This window comes from Monopterus albus, unplaced genomic scaffold, assembly GCF_001952655.1.
Source record: "Monopterus albus unplaced genomic scaffold, M_albus_1.0 scaffold41.1, whole genome shotgun sequence".
Lineage (NCBI taxonomy): Eukaryota > Metazoa > Chordata > Actinopteri > Synbranchiformes > Synbranchidae > Monopterus > Monopterus albus.
Window position 1 is genome coordinate 6,034,888 of NW_018127921.1, and position 18,345 is coordinate 6,053,232.

General features: G+C 39.7%; 1 protein-coding gene across 3 annotated transcripts; it reads left to right on the forward strand.

Moving 5' to 3' along the window:
- Positions 1-8,775: 8,775 nt before the first annotated feature.
- On the forward strand, positions 8,776-15,489 carry pus7l (pseudouridine synthase 7 like). Of its 3 annotated transcripts, none has more exons than XM_020599699.1 (10): positions 8,776-8,897; positions 9,322-10,143; positions 10,376-10,535; positions 10,684-10,903; positions 11,126-11,224; positions 12,382-12,463; positions 13,115-13,280; positions 14,030-14,156; positions 14,712-14,765; positions 14,861-15,489. In XM_020599699.1, exons 1-10 carry the CDS (start codon positions 8,792-8,794, stop codon positions 15,194-15,196), a joined length of 2,172 nt encoding a protein of 723 aa, XP_020455355.1. In that variant the 5' UTR covers positions 8,776-8,791; the 3' UTR covers positions 15,197-15,489. The 3 variants fall into 3 exon arrangements, with proteins under 3 accessions (XP_020455355.1, XP_020455356.1, XP_020455357.1); XM_020599700.1 differs by lacking the exon at positions 8,776-8,897 and adding an exon at positions 8,904-9,011 and having other exon boundaries at positions 14,861-15,488; XM_020599701.1 differs by lacking the exon at positions 8,776-8,897 and adding an exon at positions 9,018-9,192.
- The last annotated feature ends 2,856 nt before the right edge of the window (positions 15,490-18,345 follow it).

The window sequence follows — 18,345 nt, forward strand, 5'->3', positions numbered from 1 at the left end:
GCGCAGGTTTGGGGGTGGAAGATGCCTGGACGTGTAATGTTAATTTTACCTGTGATCCTTTGAATAAACCAGCACGGTTATTTTTTATATATCCAAGTGGTCCGCCTCGTCTCTCTGAGTTCCTTGTTAGAAGAACTGGGTAATATCTTACAGAAACAAATGCATTAAAATAACCAAAGCTCAATAGTTCTGGACAATCGTCAATACAGCTGTAATATGCATAAACAAGTAAGATAAAGTTATGAAAGGTAACTACAGGTATGAGAAGTAACTAAAGCTTATAAAGTAACTAGAGTCTATAAGACTCAAATCTTACAAAATGGTGTGTCCATAAAAACCATCCTGTCCATAAAAACCCTAATAAATGAACAGTAGATACAGAACATTTAGTCAACTTCAAAGTGCACATATCCTGCGTACACAATCCCTAACAAATGAACAATAAATACCAGACATTTGGTTAACTTCAAAGCGCAGACCTCCTGCAGACACATTCTTTAACAGACAAACAGAAGATACTAAGCAGTTATAACAGTCATCAATGCAATAGTGAAACATATAAGTAAGGAATAAAAAAACAAGAAAAGAAACGGCTAGTGCAGTAGACATGAGGCTCTTTATTTAAAGTAAAGCTCATGATAATTCATGTAAACTGTTTAGTTCAGGTTACACTGTGTTTATACTCAGGCAGGTGAACACTGAATAATTTTTGAACACTCTGAATCACTTTTATAAGCGAGTCGTGGCTCACTTAGCTCCGTTAGCTTGCCCAGTACAGTACAATAGGCTGCGGCGTGCTAACGGCTAGCGGAGTAGACATGAAGCTCTTTATTTAAAATAAAGCTCATAATAATTCATGTGAACTGTTTAATTAAGGTTACACTGTGTTTGTACTCAGGCATGTAAATGCTCAATTTTTGAAAGTTTGATTAGGTTATTTATTGTTATTAAATACTTATGCTTGTGTTGTTGTGGATAGTCTGCTAAGATGGCTGAGAAATGCAGACAGTGGGTAAGACAAAGACATGAAGACACAGAGCTGCACCACAAAAACCACAACTGGAACCACTGCTGACAAGTGAGTACCGCCTATTCCTAACACTGCTAACACCACAACTGACTACAGAGATATGGGAATGCTTAGGTTACAGTACTTTGACAGTATTTGGCCATTCACACACATTTCCTGAGTCTCATATTGCCATTGCAACAACTAATGTGCTTTAGTGTGCTATTCAGATTGTAGTCAGCATTGGTGCTAAAACTGATTACCTACTGTACCTGTGTGTGTGTTAGATGAGATTATTTATTGTTATTAAATAGTTATGCTTGTGTTGTTGCAGATACTCTGCTAACCTGGCTGAGAAATGCAGACATTGAGCAAGACACAGACGTGATGGAATCAGCAAAGACATAAAGACACAGAGCTGATTGGTAGCACCACCAAATCCACAGCTGGAACCACTGCTGACACAAATAAATCCAGGTCCTCCTTACTGCTGTGTGTGTGTTTTTTATTTAAGATTACAACAGCAAAATACATACGCTGACTTTTTCAAATAGTATAAATTAATACAGATATTTGATGTCAGTATATTGTACTTTACCCAAATTCATTTATTGAAAGCGTGAGAAGTGAAGACAGGAGAGGACTGTTTAAAATCAACAGGAAGTTTACTCAAAGTCTGGGCACAGGTGAAGTCTTACAGTGCTGGGATCAAAGAGACAGAGCTCCCGCAGGAAATCCATTCTCTGAACCATGAGTTATGAGTTCTCAAAACATTTATCTTCTTGGGCTAGGCCCGCCCTGGACAGAGGTACAACATTCCACACTTCATAATCCTATTGGCCATTTGGTGTGAGCAGGTCAACCCCTGCCTGCGTCTGCTTGCTGAAATGTGATCTAAACCAGGTGTGTGTTTCTCAGGCAGCGGCTTAATCAATGAACACTGAACAATGGGTGGTCTGGGCTGCAGGCCCCGCTGTGTGTGTGATGCTAGTAAGTATGCTAAACGGGCCAGGTAGTCATCTCAGGTTGTAGGCCCTGTCTCTACAAACCATTGTATTACAACGCAGGCATTGTAATATGCTAAGCAGGCCTATGTACAGATGTAAATTAAGCTAGCAAGTCCGTGTTGGAATGTAAAATAGGCCATCTGGTTACCTGAAGGTACAGACACTATGTCTACACAGAAGTTAAAGCAGGCAGTTTCTACTTCAGTATCACTTGACTCTCATCAATACAATTGTAAGATATATAAGCATGGAAAACTAAAGGTATTAAAAGTAACCAAAGCTCAGTAGTTCTGGATAATAATCAATACAGCTGTAATACTGTATGTATAAGCAAGGAAAATAAAGTTATGAAAGGTAACTAAAGTTATGAAAAGTAACTAAAGCTTATAAAGTAACTAGAGCCTATAAGAATCAAATCTTACAATTACAAACCTGGACAAGCCTGGAATGACCAACAGAAACAGGACTCAGGAACAGCTACAGTGGTCTTGGTTTTGCAGTCCAATTATTTTGTATTTTTTAATTTTATATATTTACCTTTTCTTAATCTTTTTGGACAATCAATATTTTTGTCATTATCATCCTACAGTATCTGCACAGCAGGTTTCTATGAAGTCTATTGTAAGAGGTAGCCATACATGCTATATGTTGATTTTTTAAGGACAGTCAGGGCTATCCATATCTGCCACAATTTGACATATTTGTTGTATACGTTTTATATTAGCCTTCATATTAAAGAAAACATTGTTTGCATCTATTAAATTGTTATATTTGTATATCTGTCTCAAAACATATTGATATTAGTGGGGATACCTTTTCAGATATGGATAGCCAAGACTCTCTATAATCTGATGATATCAGAACCATGGTGGTGGGACAATCCATGACCTAGCAAATTGACAAAAATATGTATGAACAGTATATGAAATATGCAATGACTGGAGCTAGTTTCAAAACCAGATTAATCCACCATACTTCGTTGTACAGATAAGCCAATAGCATCATCGAAAAAAGTTGAGTCTTGCTGTTTATTTCGATATGTGTTATTTACCCTTGGAGGCTACAAGCACTTTGTACCATATTCAGCTATGACTCAGTGTAAAAATGAGTGAAGAAATGACCGATGATTGCAACATTGTTGAATTGTATGCATTTTCAAATGAAGATTACTCTGACCATCTTTGTTCTACAATCAAGGTACTAGCGTCACTGTGAAGCAGAAAGTCCACTCTTTCATTTGATACCCATTTTCTACAACAACAACTTCGTGAGTAATTAAAAAAGACTGATGAGTGTGTGAAGATACAGAGAGTGCAGGAAGGCTGAAATTTCATGGGATTTCAAAACCACATTACTTCTCTACTTTGTTGCACAAACTAGCATTTATATAAATTGAAAACAGCCAGTCCTGGTGTTATTTTTAGTAACACATATTTAAATGTTCTATGTTCTTGATATTCCTGTATTTCTGTTATTTTCAGCGCAATGTACATCAGAGAATAGAGAATTATGGCAGAACAGAAGCCAGATTGTTTAATACACTGTTTGGATGAAGACTCTAGCCTTGTGACACCTACGAATATAGATTCATGGAACACATTACTCAGAGCAGCTAAAATAAGAGGCTACAGCCCCATCCTTGATCTTACTAAAGACCTACGTGAAGGTAGCATACCATCAGTATTGTATCACAGGAAATGTTGTAGCATCTTCACTATGAAGAAACTGCTTGACAGCATCCTTGCAAAAGAAAGTTCTGCAGAAAGATCTCTCACAGAAGACTTAAGAAAATCCACTAGACAAGGTCCATCGGCATCAAGGGTGTATGAGGCCAAATGTATATTTTGTGACAAATGTAGCAAGAAAGGTCAAAGGACAAAAGAGAGCCTGACAAAATGCAGAGAGTTGAGAGCTGATGATACAATCAGGAGGGCAGCTGTCAGGAAAGGTGACAACAGAATGCTAGCCATAGTCAGCTGTGAACTAGTAGCAGCTGAAGGCCATTATCACAGATCCTGCTACAGGGTGTATACAAAGGATCTAAGTACAGACATAGACAAAGGTGAACTTAATTTGGACCAAGCAGAATGTCATTATGAAGCAGCAGAAAGAATGGTGCTCTCCAAAGTTTTTGCATACATTAGGGAAGGACTGATTGAACATCCTACAGTGTGTACCATTCACAGACCTGGCCTCTAAACTGATGACAGAAATGGCTGAATGTGGTGCAACACAAGTGGCACCTTCTACAAAGAAACACCTACGTCACAAGGCTGAAGCTGAATTTGGTGAATCTTTACACATCATACATACTGTAATGACAGAGGAAAGCTGTTGGTATACCCTGACAATTTGATAATGGATGAACTTGTAACAGTTTGCCAGAAACTAAAAGATGAAGGAGCACAAATCAAGCATTAGCGAAGACATCATATCGCAAGCGGCACTGAAGATCAGAGATGATATTTGGAACCAAGATATTACTCAAGCATGGCCACCACATGCGTCAGATCTTGAGATGATGAACAGCACTCCTACATCTCTAGTGGGGTTTCTTCAGACACTCCTAACAGGGTCATCGAAAGTAGGTGATAACCCATCCCAGAGGGTCCAAAGGCTCACAGCTTCATTCAGCCAAGACCTAGTTTATGCTGTTACTTGCGGCAAAGTCAAGCCTACAAAACAGATTGTGTTGCCCTTTGCTGTCAAGTCACTCACTGGAAACGTGGAACTGATAAAGATACTGAATAGACTCGGCCATGGTGTTTCATATTCTCAGGTAGAAGAAATTGACAGCCCTCTGCCTTCAGAAGCAAGCAGCAAGTGCAGATGCCATCCCACTACCACAAAACATCAAGCCCGGTATGTTCACAACATTGGCATGGGACAATATAGACAGACTAGAGGAGACAATCAGTGGTGAAGGGACATCACAGAGTGAATGGAATTGCTGTGCAAAAAAAACCTATTGCTGATCATCCTGTTGAGACCAGAGCTTTCCCTTGCATCCCCAAAACCAAGAAGAGAAGCATTGAAGCAGTAGAGATGGTACTTCCCATTTACAATGCAGGAGAGCATGCCAATCCTCCTGTTATACAGACGGTTGACACCAATCATGCCTCCTTGCTAGAGGGTGCAGCAGGCAGAAACCACATGTGGCTAATGGCTCATTTTACCAACAAAGATGTTTGCAGCTGGACTGGGTTCAACATCCTCACGCACAATGATACAAGTGTACAAGATGTTAGTATAGGCTATGTGCCCACAATCAATGCTCCAGCTACACAGTTATCAACAGTACATGAGGTACTTCACCAGCCCATAAACATCATGAAGTCTTTGCAGCTCAACAACATTGTTGTTGTTTTTGATCAGGCATTATATGCCAAAGCTGCAGAAATTACCTTGAAACACCAGGAGCTATTCAAGAGCATCATCCTTAGAATGGGGGTCTTCCATACCACCTGTACATTCATGGCAACAATTGGAAAACAGTTTGCAGATGCTGGTGTAAGAGACCTTTGTGTGGAGGCAGGAGTGGTAGCTGATGGCTCAATTTCAGGGAATATTGATGGTCACAGGTACAATCAAGCAGTAAGGCTGCACAAGCTGCTCTATGAAGCTTTCCTGAGACTAGCATGGAAAGGTTTTCATCCATGGTTAGAACAGAATCATCATGATGATCTAATTCACTTGGAAGCTACTCTAAAAGCAGTTGAAAACCTGTGTGAAGAAATATCTCAGAAAAGATTTCAGGGAATCCTCGAGCAAGATTCAAGTCAATGCATTTTGGCACGATTCAGCGAGTTCCTCGGCTACCTTAGAGAAAACAATGGTCCCCTGTCTGCCTTCTGGATGTCTTATGTGGACATGGTTGAGATTGTGCTTAGTCTTATTCGGGCATCAAGAGAGGGTAAGTGGATGATGCATCTTGCAGCAATTAGAGCAATCATTCCATGGTGTTTTGCTTATGATAAGCTAAACTATGCCAGATATCTGACATACTACTATGCTCAAATGTCTCGCCTGGAGGTGGATCATCCTGGTGTTCATGCACACTTTATAGAGAGTGGTTTTTCTGTCCAGTTGGGCAGGAACAATCTCTTTGGAAAGATTCCGGTAGACCAGGCAATTGAGGAGACTGTAAACAAGGACACACAGACAGCTGGTGGAACCAAGGGTTTCAGCCTAAAAGCTGGAGCAGTCACCAGATACTATCTCACTTCAGAAAACAGAAGTCAGTATCTGAGGCAACTCAGGAACATGACAGGGAATGAGTCTAGAGAGTGTTTCAGTCATCAAGATTTACAGAAGCCCAGGATAGAGAAGGATATAGCAGATGTAAATGCCTTTGTAGAACTTATAGAGAGAAGCTGGGTAAACCCTCTAGGTCCAGCTCAGTCTGATATCATTAGTCTTTCCACAGGAATGGCAGTGTCTCCAGACATATCCAGCAATCTGCTGCAAGCTCACCGGACTGGAGAGCAAGCATACCAGATGTTCAGAAGTGAACATTTAGAGAAAGAGTCACCTGCAACCAAGTTCCGTGACAAAATGCGAAAACAGAATCTGAAGACGTTCTCAAGCATAAAGACAAGTGCTAGAGTAAAACAAGCACATAAGAAAGATGTGGTATTGAAAGCTGACAGAAATCTCTTTGGGCATATGATCATTCATTCATTCTTTGATCATTGCTTTCCAAAGTAGAGAACTTCACATTAAAGATGTCCTCCCTCATCCACTTGGTCCACTACCTTGGGCACTCTCAAATCCAGATGGCTCATTGCGTAAAACCAATAAGGCTGCTCTTGCAAGAGAGTTAGAGAAATCAGCATCATCGGTTGAAGATACTGGAAAGCACTCTGCATGCATCATTGATGGAATGAGCCTTGTTCAGAAACTAAAAGGTGATGGGAAGACTTTTGGAGAGATTGCTGGTTTTGTGCTGAACCTAGCATTGCATGACGGAAGAAGCAGTAAGCGGATAGATGTGGTGTTTGATGTGTACTGGAAAACATCAGTCAAGAATGCTGAGAGATACAATCGTGGTTCAGCAAGTAGCACTCAGTGGAAGAACATTGCCCCGGGACACAATGTAGTGCAGTGGAGAAAGCTGTTAAGTAATTCAGACAGTAAAACAGCCTTGATAACATTCATCGTGGACCAGTGGAAGCTACCAGAGAACCGAGTGAAGCTTCAGGACAAGCAGCTATTTACAACCTGTGGAGAGAGATGCTATTGTCTGACCAAAAAAGACTGGAATGTTGTTGAAGAGCTGAAATCTTCCCATGAGGAGGCAGATACCCGTATGCTCCTACATGCAAGTCATGCTAGCCAGAATGGCTGTCAAACTACAGTTATTGTGAGTGAGGATACGGATGTCATGATTCTTTGTCTTGGATGCAGTAAGAAGATAAACTGTCCCCTTTATCAGAAATCTGACACTCAGAATTGAACAAGGTACATCAACATCAGCAACCTTGCTCAGCTCTTTGGAGATGACCTATGTGAAGCTCTTAAAGGGGTACATGCCTTTACAGGTTGCGATAGCGTAAGTGCTTTTGCAGGACAAAGAAAACTTACCGCTCTGAAACTCGTGAAAGGAAACGGGACATTCCAAGAGTCCTTCAAATGTCTGGGAACATCCTGGGATGTATCAGAGGAATTGTACAGCAACATGGAATCATTTGTCTGCAGGATGTATGCACCATCATCTAATGTATGTGATGTCAATGATCTACATTACTTGCTATTCTGTACCAAAAGGGGTGAAGTGGAGTCCAGCCTACTTCCCCCTTGCAGGAATTGCTTAATGCTGCATATACAGCATGCCAATTACCAAGCAGGTGTCTGGAGGCACTGTCTGGAAGGACAGCCAGACATACCCGAACCAAAAGGACATGGATGGACAACTGATGACAAAGGTATGCTTATCATAAGTAAAACCAATTATATTTTCTAATAACTAATAAAATAGTATACATTTTTAATTTCTAGACATTTAGACACCTCACTGAAATGGATGAGAAATATCTTTCACTTATTTGTACAGGTATGCTGATGTTAGACTGGATGCGGGGACCCCCAGCACCAATGGCTGTTCTGGAGCTTATGGCCTGCAAGTGTTCACGGACCTGCAAGCTTCCCGACTGTTCCTGTCTTGCCAACAAATTAAAGTGCACAGAAATGTGCAAGCTACAAACCTGCAGCAATCAGAGGAAGGAGGAGGAGGAGGAAACTGATGTCATGAAACTAGATGATGATGATGATGATGAGGAATAAACAAACAGTTTGCAGTGAACAAATAAGTTAATGAACAAAATATACTTGTGTTTTTTTGTATGACATGTTCTGTTCAAATAAAGTTACAAGATATTTTCATTCTTTGGCTCAACGGTTAGTGTCATTGAGGGCTGATTTCTGTGACAAAGCTACCACTAACAAAAGGTTATCATGCTGTAATATCATTTAGAGATATGGACTTAAAAAAAAAATCAAACTAGAATTTGCCACCTTCAGTGGTACCAATTAGTGGAAAATGGGGCCTGGGCCCATGGACTAATTTGTTTGTGGGTTTTTTTTAATCACCTAGTAGCTGTTTTGCATTTGCATTTGTCCAATTTGTGTCTCTTTGCGGTTGTTTAGCAGTCCTTTGTTGTTGTTTTGTGTATCTTTGTGGTTATTTTGTGTGTTTTATTTATTTGTTGTTTTGCCCGTTTGACTTTCTAACAAGATATAAGGCGTTATTGTTGTCGATCCCGTTAAGAAAAGTCACATGATTCAGTCACATGACGCGGAAGTACATCGAATTGTTTTCAGCGTGGTTGTGTTTACCTCACAAGCTCCTCGTTTACGATACACATCGCACAGAGATTTGCTGAGTAAATGGACAGTTATTATGCCTTCGTAGTACATATATATTCCAACATAAATACAGTAATGTGCTTGATTTTCTCAGTTAATAGTGGATACAGCTCGCTGTTACCAACGTCGAAGTAAGATAACGGTGTAGGATAACATTACGGATATTAATGTTAATAGACGGGGTTATTTCACATTTTTAACCCGCGCTAGTTAAATCAAAAATAAAGCAGGCGTAAACCCCTTGTATTCTTTAGACTACTGCTGTCATATGTATTAATTGCCTTGTATTTATGTAACTCATTGTTTTTATTGGTATGTTTCTACTTTACCTTTAGATATACATGTAACTTAAAGTGTTCTAATCACCTTAAGTGTATGAATCGCGCTATGTAAATAAATTTGCCTTGTTTTTCTTTTATTTCTGTCCTTTTCTTCTCTCAGTGGAAACCCTACAGTGTTTGGATCAAGTGACAACGATGAAGCAGGACATTGATACTGTAAACGTTCCTGCATGCTTCTTATCAAGCCATGTAGGTTTTCTTGGAAGCATCAAAAACTTTATCAAAGACTTTGTGGTGACAGAGATAGACATCAACGGACAGCAGGTTAATACAGTAGCAGCCACACAGACACCAGACTGTGCCGCCTCATATAAAAACTTTGAAACAAGCACAGTGTGTAAAGAGGATAAGCATTCAGTCTTACAGGATACAGAGGTCTTAGCTGATTGTGGGGTAGATGTAGCCCTACCTAGTCCAGAGGGTTTTGATTTAGGTGTGATTCTAGGCCAGTCAGTCAGTGACGAGTTAGAGCAGTTTGTGTTGACTCTTAAAGATGAAAAGCCAACAAAGCAGGAGTTATCCCTAGGATCATTTGCAGACAAACACCACAGAGCTAATGTCCACCGGGCTGTCAGACATCGCTTCCCCTTCCTCATGACTGTCACCATTCAGCCTGAGATCAGAGTGAGGGAAGACCCAGATTACCGAGCATTGTCCCAGCTGGTCACAGAGGACGAAGCAGAGGACTTCTTCAGGTTCATAGATGCCAAAGTGCGAGGCTCGTCCTATACATTTGGACCTGATGACAACAAGGAGCACAGGACAGCGGTCCACCACTTCCTGAGCCAAAGATTTGGGAAACTGGTAGAGACTAAAAGCTTCAGTGACCAGGGGAGGACAGCAATCTCAGTGAGACTGAGAGAGCGAAAGAGGCCAAAGAAGAGAAGTACAGAAGAGCGTGAAGAAGAAGATATTTACACTGGTATGGTTTTTCATTGTTGGTTATTTTCACAATAAATCAATACACATTTAATTTTGGAAATACTGCAAAAAAAAAGGTCCTAGAGCCCAAGGTGACATCTTCAAATTGATTATTTTACATAATCAAGAGTTCAAAACTGAAGTTCTTCAATTTACTGTGATATCACACTAATAAAACCACAAATGTTAGAGTAAAACAAAGCCATGTTGTGTTTCTGTGTCCTCTCTATCAGCTTTCACTCTGTGTAAGGAGAACCTGGAGACTCTGGAGGCCATCAGCTACATGGCAGCAGCTCTCAGGGTCCTACCGTCAGACTTCACCTATGCTGGGATCAAGGATAAAAGAGCCATCACCTACCAGTCCATGGTGGTGAAAAAGGTCTCTCCTCAACGGTAGTGCTGCATTTCTTTTCCAGGATTTGGTTGGTTTGGACATCATTTATGTATTAGTCACAAACTGGCAAGAGAGTGAATCTGAGATCTGTTTTCCTATTTCCTATTCCACCCACACATTTAATTATTTAATGTTATATACCATTAGACTGAAAGAGAAGACAGCAGAGTTTGAGAACAGAGGGATGCGTCTGTCTCAGGTCCGCTCTGTGAGAGAGCCTCTCAGACTTGGACGACTGCAGGGGAACCACTTTGACCTGGTGGTCCGTGACCTGAGACCACACGGGGATGGTGGCACGTGCTCCTCTGACGTAGACACACACACTTGCCTGGCAGCGCTGGTAAAGGAAGCAGTGGAGAATGTCAAGGTATTGTTCTACTTTTTTGCAGACATTCAGACTTTTTCAGCAGTGTATGCTTACAGTAGTGCATGTTGTCACATGCATGCCTTTACTCTTGTACTGAAAAATGTAACGACTCTTGTCCAAAACACACAGAACAAGTCTCATTTTGATGTTTACACTTGCGGTTTTTCAAACTAGCCAACAGACAGCCACTGCCACATTCACCTTGGCCATCTGTCTTTGCAGACCAGAGGCTTTGTCAATTACTATGGACCACAGAGGTTTGGGAGCGGACAGAACATTCATTCCGACCAAGTAGGACTGGCTTTACTCAGAGAAGACATGGTAAGTGATATTTATCATATACATGGCTAGGGTAGCAGTGGTATGAGATTTTCACAGTAAGATAACTCTCAGAAAATATCACAGTTTCACAGTATTACACAATTACTATTATTATCAGCTACTGTACAAGGACCCTCAAAGGAATGATAACAGGTGTTTTTTAATTACAAGTGACTGTGACACCTGATTAAGCTGGATTGCAGCACTAGTTTGACCCTGAAGAATAAACAGAATTATAAACATCAGTGTAAAAAAAGCATCTACCTAAAGCATGTTTGTTTGCATCTTAGCACAAGTAGTAGAGGAAGTATTCACATCATTTACTTAAGTAAAAGTAGCCTACTTTGTTACAGGTAAAAGCCTTGCATTGAAAATGTTAAGTATTATCACAAAAATGTACTTAAAGTATTAAAAGTAGATGTAGGCTTCTCAATGCAGAAAAATTCTATACTATACTGTTATACTATTATATAGAGTATTATGTCATTACATTAACAGCACTTATGCGCATGCACACACACACTCATGTGAGCCAGGAAAGTTTGTGTGTGTGTGTTTCTGGGGTCACATCAGGATCGGTATGAGTTCTTCTGTAAGTCAGAGATTAGCGAACGAACAGACGATGCGGGAAATTATTTCGATTGCACATTTTATGACCTACGTTTATACGCTCACATGGTTTATTATTTTGGATTAAAGTTATAAATTGGACATACTTTGATCTGTAGGGAGGGATGGTGTTCTTGAAGGTGTTAATTTTTGAAATATCCGAAGTAATCATGTGCTGCTGATTTTAATTTCTTTTTTGGTGGATGGAGTTTGGTGATTCCAGCCTCCTTCTCTCTGCTATTTGTCCACTGCATGTATGCATGCAGTGCCCATTGCAGATTCTGACAGGCAGTTGGGAAAGAAAGGTGCACATGCATTGTGATTTTTTTCCAATACCAGTAATAAGCAGATGTGCACTGTATGATAACCATCAATTTTCATACCATGGTATACCATGAAACTGGTATACTGCTGCAACCTATACATGACTGCTATTGCTAAAGTAATGTGGGTCCTTGAGGTCTGCAACATCTCTGCAAGGTGGAACAGTCTCATTCTAGTAAAATAATCATGTATGTACAGTATGTCTTTGTGTGTGTGTGTGTCAGGTGAGTGCTGTGCATCTCTTCTTCACTCCTGATGAGGGCGATGAGCCTCAGAGCCACGCAAAGAGACACTTCCTCCAAACAGGTAAGAGCTGTTATAAGTCTATGCTTCAGAAGGGCTCAAAGTACACATGAGAAGAAGGGCACAAAAGAGTGCTCCCGAAAAGTCAGGAAGTTCTTTATACTCAGAAAAAAACAGGTACAGAAAAATCAGCTATAGAAGAGGAAGGGGAGTAAAAGTTTCAGTGAGCAACAAACTTTTGTTTTTCTAAAAAAAAAAAGTCAAGGCCTGGGGCACATAGCTCCAGTGTTTGGTCACACAGTATTTAATGATTTCTGCTTTTCTCAGCAACAGCCTACTCATAATTCATTAGCAATACATATGTAATTAACATACACACATGATTAACAAATTGATTCCACACAACCAGTTTCTTTTTTGCCTCAAAATGATCCAAGATGATGTGAAAGTTGCTTCCCAAGACTTTTTTAACATTGAGTGTGCAGAAAGTAGTTTAAAAACCAACTGTTTGTTGGTGTTTTTAATGCTTTTGTAGTTAATATTACAGCAATTATGTAGTTCCTGTATTTTGAAGAATTTTACTAAAATACATATTTTGTAGATAATGTTTTAATAGTGTTCAGAGCAGCTAATGTAACAAATAGTTTGACAAGATTCATAAATTGAGTTAATCTTTTTGTTTTAACTTTTGTCTTTCCTGTTTCTCCACACCAGATAATGCTAAGGAGTCTTTGGCAATGATGCCATTGTCCAAGGCCAGGGAGCGGCTGATGCTACGGGCCCTGAACCGTTACGGCACAGGTCCAGATGGTTGTGCCAAAGCCTGGCTCAGCTTGCCCCACAGCATGAGAGTCTTCTACCCACACGCCTACTGCAGCAGGTCATCTGCTATAGAAACACCCAAAAACTGCCCAGTTCAAACACAGACATATTAGCATTTTACTGTTAGATATAGAGCCGCTCCATTCCAGCAGATACGAACATTATTTATTTGCACTTTGACAGAGGTGACAATATTATTTATTAACTTTCCACAGGCTAGACTGTCCCATTCACTTCAGAATCCTCAAAGACCAGGTTTCTGACTTGTTTTTTAACCAATTTTCTAAATTGAGACATTCTATTCTATCCGGGTAACTAATAGATGACGTCCTTGCTCTTTTTGTAAAATGCAAGCAAAATATCAGAACATATTTACACATAAAATTCAAACATATAAACAAAGAGGCACCACTTGGGATCTTTTTGTAATCTTGCAGATGAGTTTTTTTCAGCCAGATGATTAGAGGAGACTTCAAGTATTCTGAAAATGTCCAGAGAACAGTAGTTAGTACTGTCAGATAACTGTGATTCTCAAAGATTGCAGAATTTTAATTTCTTGGAAATTCTGAAGCTAGCTAATTCAAATATAATGGTAATACAGCGGGAAAAACTGGGCTTAGGTTTAACCCAGTATCATCTGCTGTTGTTTCTGTGACTCATCAATATTTTGTGTCAAATGAGTGATTTATTTACTCTTTTAGTGAAAGGATTTATATGATGAGTCAAGCAGTTTGGGAAAGTCAGCTCACAGTGCTTTAATTCTTTAATCGTGATAACTGGCCTGATCAGTCTGTTTGTGGTCGTCAGGGTGTGGAATGAGGCAGCAGCTCACAGGTTGGCTACACTGGGCCACAGTGCTAGGGAAGGAGACCTGGTGTGGATGCAGGAAGGGCAAAACAATCTGGAGAACAGTGGAGAAACCAGAACAGCTCAGGTAAGAGAGCATAGAAAATAAAAAAGACATTTGCTGTCCATGTAATATACCAATATTTTAACTACAATGCTTTGATTAGGATGTGGGGCCTTTACAATGTTATTTCTCTTTTCTTCATTTCCATAAATTGAAAATGCAGGGTCAACTTTTTGGGTTTCTTCATTTCCATAAATTGAAAATGCAACTTAAATTTAAAACAAGCAGGAAGGAAATTCCCAAATCTCATCAATATGGTTTCAAAGTGTTAAACAATACCAGTAACAAGGCTAATAATACGTCCAGAAGAGGAAATGCAAGAGTAGAGCTGAAATGAGTGGTTGAATCCTGTCTTACTCTCAAAGTGAGTTTATGCGTATGTTAAAGTTACATTCTGGACATTTTACCTACTGTTGTAATCCACAGGGACTCTAAATGTGTAACAGGATTTCAGTGATGCAGCTCAAGGACATTTTAGAAATAAACTAGTTAAAGACACATTCTACAGTGTTTTAGGGATCTCTTAATGACAGGACACACTGTGAGTTCTATTGATCTTTCCCTTCTTTGCTTTTCCAGATCCATGTGGTGACAGACAAAGATGAGCAAGAGGGCATTTACACACTAGGACAAGTATGGAATTGAGGGAAATGCCGCAACTATAAATGCATCAATTTCAACTTTTATCACAACTGTTGCATCTGTTTGTTTTTGTTTCTTCCTGTCAGGTGTTACTACCAATGCCAGGAAACACTGTGAAGTATCCAGAAAATGCCATGGGGACTTGGTATCAGGAGAGACTGGCCAGAGACAGACTGGATAACTGTCGCTTTAGAATCAGCAGCCTCAAACTGAATTTGCCTGGCTGCTACCGACCTCTGCTGGCCTCGCCTCATAACCTCTGCTACCAGCTTCAGAGAGAAGCCAGTAGGAAGGGAGGAGGAGAAGTGGCAGGAGAAAGGAAGCAAGATGCAGGCTCACTTACTCTAACCTTAAACTTTGACCTGGACTCCTCCTGCTATGCCACCATCTGCCTCAGAGAGATCATGAAGTGTGACCCCTAGTGGTCAAGCTACATTGTTCCTGTTGTATCTGAGTGTACTTGGAGAGAAGGGGTTTTCCTTCTCTCTTTTTAATGGAAAAGAGGCAGCTTTTTGTAATCCATCAACATTGTTTAGTTCCTTCATTGAAAGTGGTATCAATAACACTTCATTTTCTTTGTTGAAATACTAAAGCATAAGAGTGTGATTATGTAGATAGAGGAAGGATAATGTCCACTTGATACAACTTCTAAAGAAAATAGATGCCAGAGAGAGCCAGATGTGAACAAATCTGAATGCATGTAAACAGTATTTGTGTTTTGTGCAGTCAATAAAATATAAGAATTAAATGTCATTTCAGTTTTGTTTGTTCATGTATTTTCCTCTTAGCCTTTTGAAATTATAACTATTGAGGTATGAGGCCAGTTAATGTCATGGAAATAATTATAAAGCATTTCCTTGTTTGATATCTAACTGGGCAACAACAACAGGAAGTAGAAAAAGTAAAAAAAATTATTAATCCATCAAGAAAAATACAAGTGTACTCTTCTGGTGATGATACGAGACATTTGGTGATATGTTCAGGTCCTTGTGCAAAATTGTCACAAATTGTGTTGTTGCTTTCAGAGTTAATTTCTCTAGCTGTACATATGTGTGAATTTATAGTAAAAAAATTATTAATCCATCAAGAAAAACACAAGTGATGATATGAGACATTTGGTGATATGTTCAGCTCCTTGTGCAAAATAGTCACAAATTGTGTTGTTGCTTCCAGAGTTAATTTCTCTAGCTGTACAAATTTGTGAATTTATAGGTATTTATATATTGGTTATTATTATGCACTAATCACCACCAGATGGAGACAATACATAATAATCAGGCACATCCCAAAGGTACTACAGTTGCTCCAAGTGCCAGGAAGAGGAGTATTTCAAAGTCATTTGTATGTGAATGCTAAGTTGCTTAAGTGTCCACAAATTTATTCTCGGTCAGTCCGGTATTATAATAGTTTCCTTATCTAAGGGAAAGTGATACATGGACCACATAACTAAACTCCTAATCTGAAACTAAATCCAGTTTGCCGGTTATTTTGATTCACTTATAAAAAGAAAAGAGAAGATAGTGTTGTTCCCTAGTGAGAAATCCATTTAAAAAACTATTATAAACTATAAAGAAGCAAACAAACCCTGGTATAACTATACTGCTGATGGCCAGCATTCAGTCTATGTTAAGAATGAGCCTGTGTTGCCTCCTGTAACTCATTTATGCAACTCTGATGAATGAGTAACAGCAGCAGTGTCTAACACCTCCCTCATGAATAGCTCACATTGAATATACCTCAAGGCTGTTTTTAACTCCCTTGGCTATAAGCACTGTGAAAAGTGACTGACTATATGGATGTTTTACTTGGAGGTGGATTCTGACATGCAACCTGTCATTAGCCCACAGTGCTGTGTGATGAAGTGCATGCCTATAAGCAAAACTGTCTGCCGAAGAGACACATTAGCAGCAATGAGATTCTTCAGTAGTTGAAGAATTTTTAACATTATAACATCTTATCCAACTGTAAGGAGGGTGGATAACTGAACTCCTTGTAGTAACACGTACAGACTGAATCTTACACTGGATGCTAGAGTTTGAATGTTTCTTGCCTTGGGAGTTGAATTCAATCTTGAGAGATAATGCGCAAATTCTTCAATGTGTTTCTTACACACAAAATCATAGTTTTGTTTTGAATAGTCTTAATATATTAAATGAAACTTACAGTTTCAGCAGCAGTTTCAGCCCTATTCAAGTTTTAAGACACCCAAATTTTTTTGTTTGTAGTTATCAAATTATTAGTTTGGTTCAAACAGCAATCCTGGTAGAATGTGATTGTGACCTAATGTTATAACTGTAGGCCACGCACTGGGAAATATCCCGTCTGGCTGTAAATGAATCCATAAATAAAAAAATAAAAAAACATAAAACATCTGACTGCTAAAATATAAAAAGTGGCTGTCTAACTTTTTCCACTGACTGAACTCAGTAACTGGTTGGATTCAGAAATTAATTTCCTGCCCTGTTTGTGACCCAGTGAGCAACCAAACTTTTTACACTCCAACACCAGTGGGATCATGGTAAACTGCCTGCTTGATCAGTGGACACTTTGATGAAGACTTTTAACCCATCAGCAATCGGTTGAAGTAGGCCGTAGGGCCCTACAATGTTTGGACCTTTTCGTATGCCTGCACATAAGCCATTAATGGCCTGTTCACTGCAAATGGGAATTTTTCTCACAGTTTAAAAAAACACTTAAACCTCTGCCTGAGTACAGTGAGTGGAAGAATCTGCTCACTAGTTCCAAAGCACTGTGAGGTGAAGGGAAGCTCATTATTTGTAATGGCATCCCTCCACTGATCAAGAGAGAGAGAGAGAGAGAGAGAAATGAACCATATAGTAGTACCTCTGCTATAATGTGAGACTGCAATCCTGACAACTTGTCAAATTTTATACAAGCATGCACAGCCATACTTCATATGTTGTCATATAAAAACAAAAACATGGACTTGCAGTGTGTTTCTATTGCTAACAGTTCTCAATTGGTCTGAAAATAAATTTTCATTAGCTCAAATCCACCATTTTGTAACTTTATACCCTGAAAAGCACGCATGTTTCCTTTTCTTAAATGTGTCTTCTTTTTCATTTTCACCCTCACAGGTGTTGACAGGCATATTGCTGAGGTTTGGCATCTTGTATCCTTTCACTGTCTCAGCCTATCACTTTTACATCATCATCTCAGGGGTGTAGTTGGTTTGGAGGCTGACTGTTGTTCTATAATTACCTTGCTGACTAAATCCCAGCTGTGTGCAAAATATGTGTGTTCACTCAGAGGGATAGGAATGAAAATAGGAGGCAGGCCGCTTTGAACCAGCTGCTCTGGTACATCTGTTGGGTTCAGTACCCAAGGAGGTAAAGAGAGAGCTGTCCTTACAATGACTGACTGAACAGCTTCCTATCCTGATGGAGGTTACCGAGAAGCTTTGAGGGACCATTGTTATTTCCTGGTGCTCTTAAAAAATATCCAATCAGCCCTGACCCCTCTTCATCTTTTTCCATCCTCATTCACCCACCTCTCTACTGAGCACCCTGCCTCGTTCCCCTCACTTTCCTACTTATTTTACAAAGGACTG

Coding starts and splice junctions, on each gene's coding strand:
- pus7l (XM_020599699.1), top strand. CDS start 8,792: ATGATTCAGTCACATGACGCGGAAGTACATCGAATTGTTTTCAGCGTG. Junction 10,536..10,683: donor AAAAAGGTCTCTCCTCAACG/GTAGTGCTGCAT, acceptor ATATACCATTAG/ACTGAAAGAGAAGACAGCAG. Junction 11,225..12,381: donor CTTTACTCAGAGAAGACATG/GTAAGTGATATT, acceptor TGTGTGTGTCAG/GTGAGTGCTGTGCATCTCTT.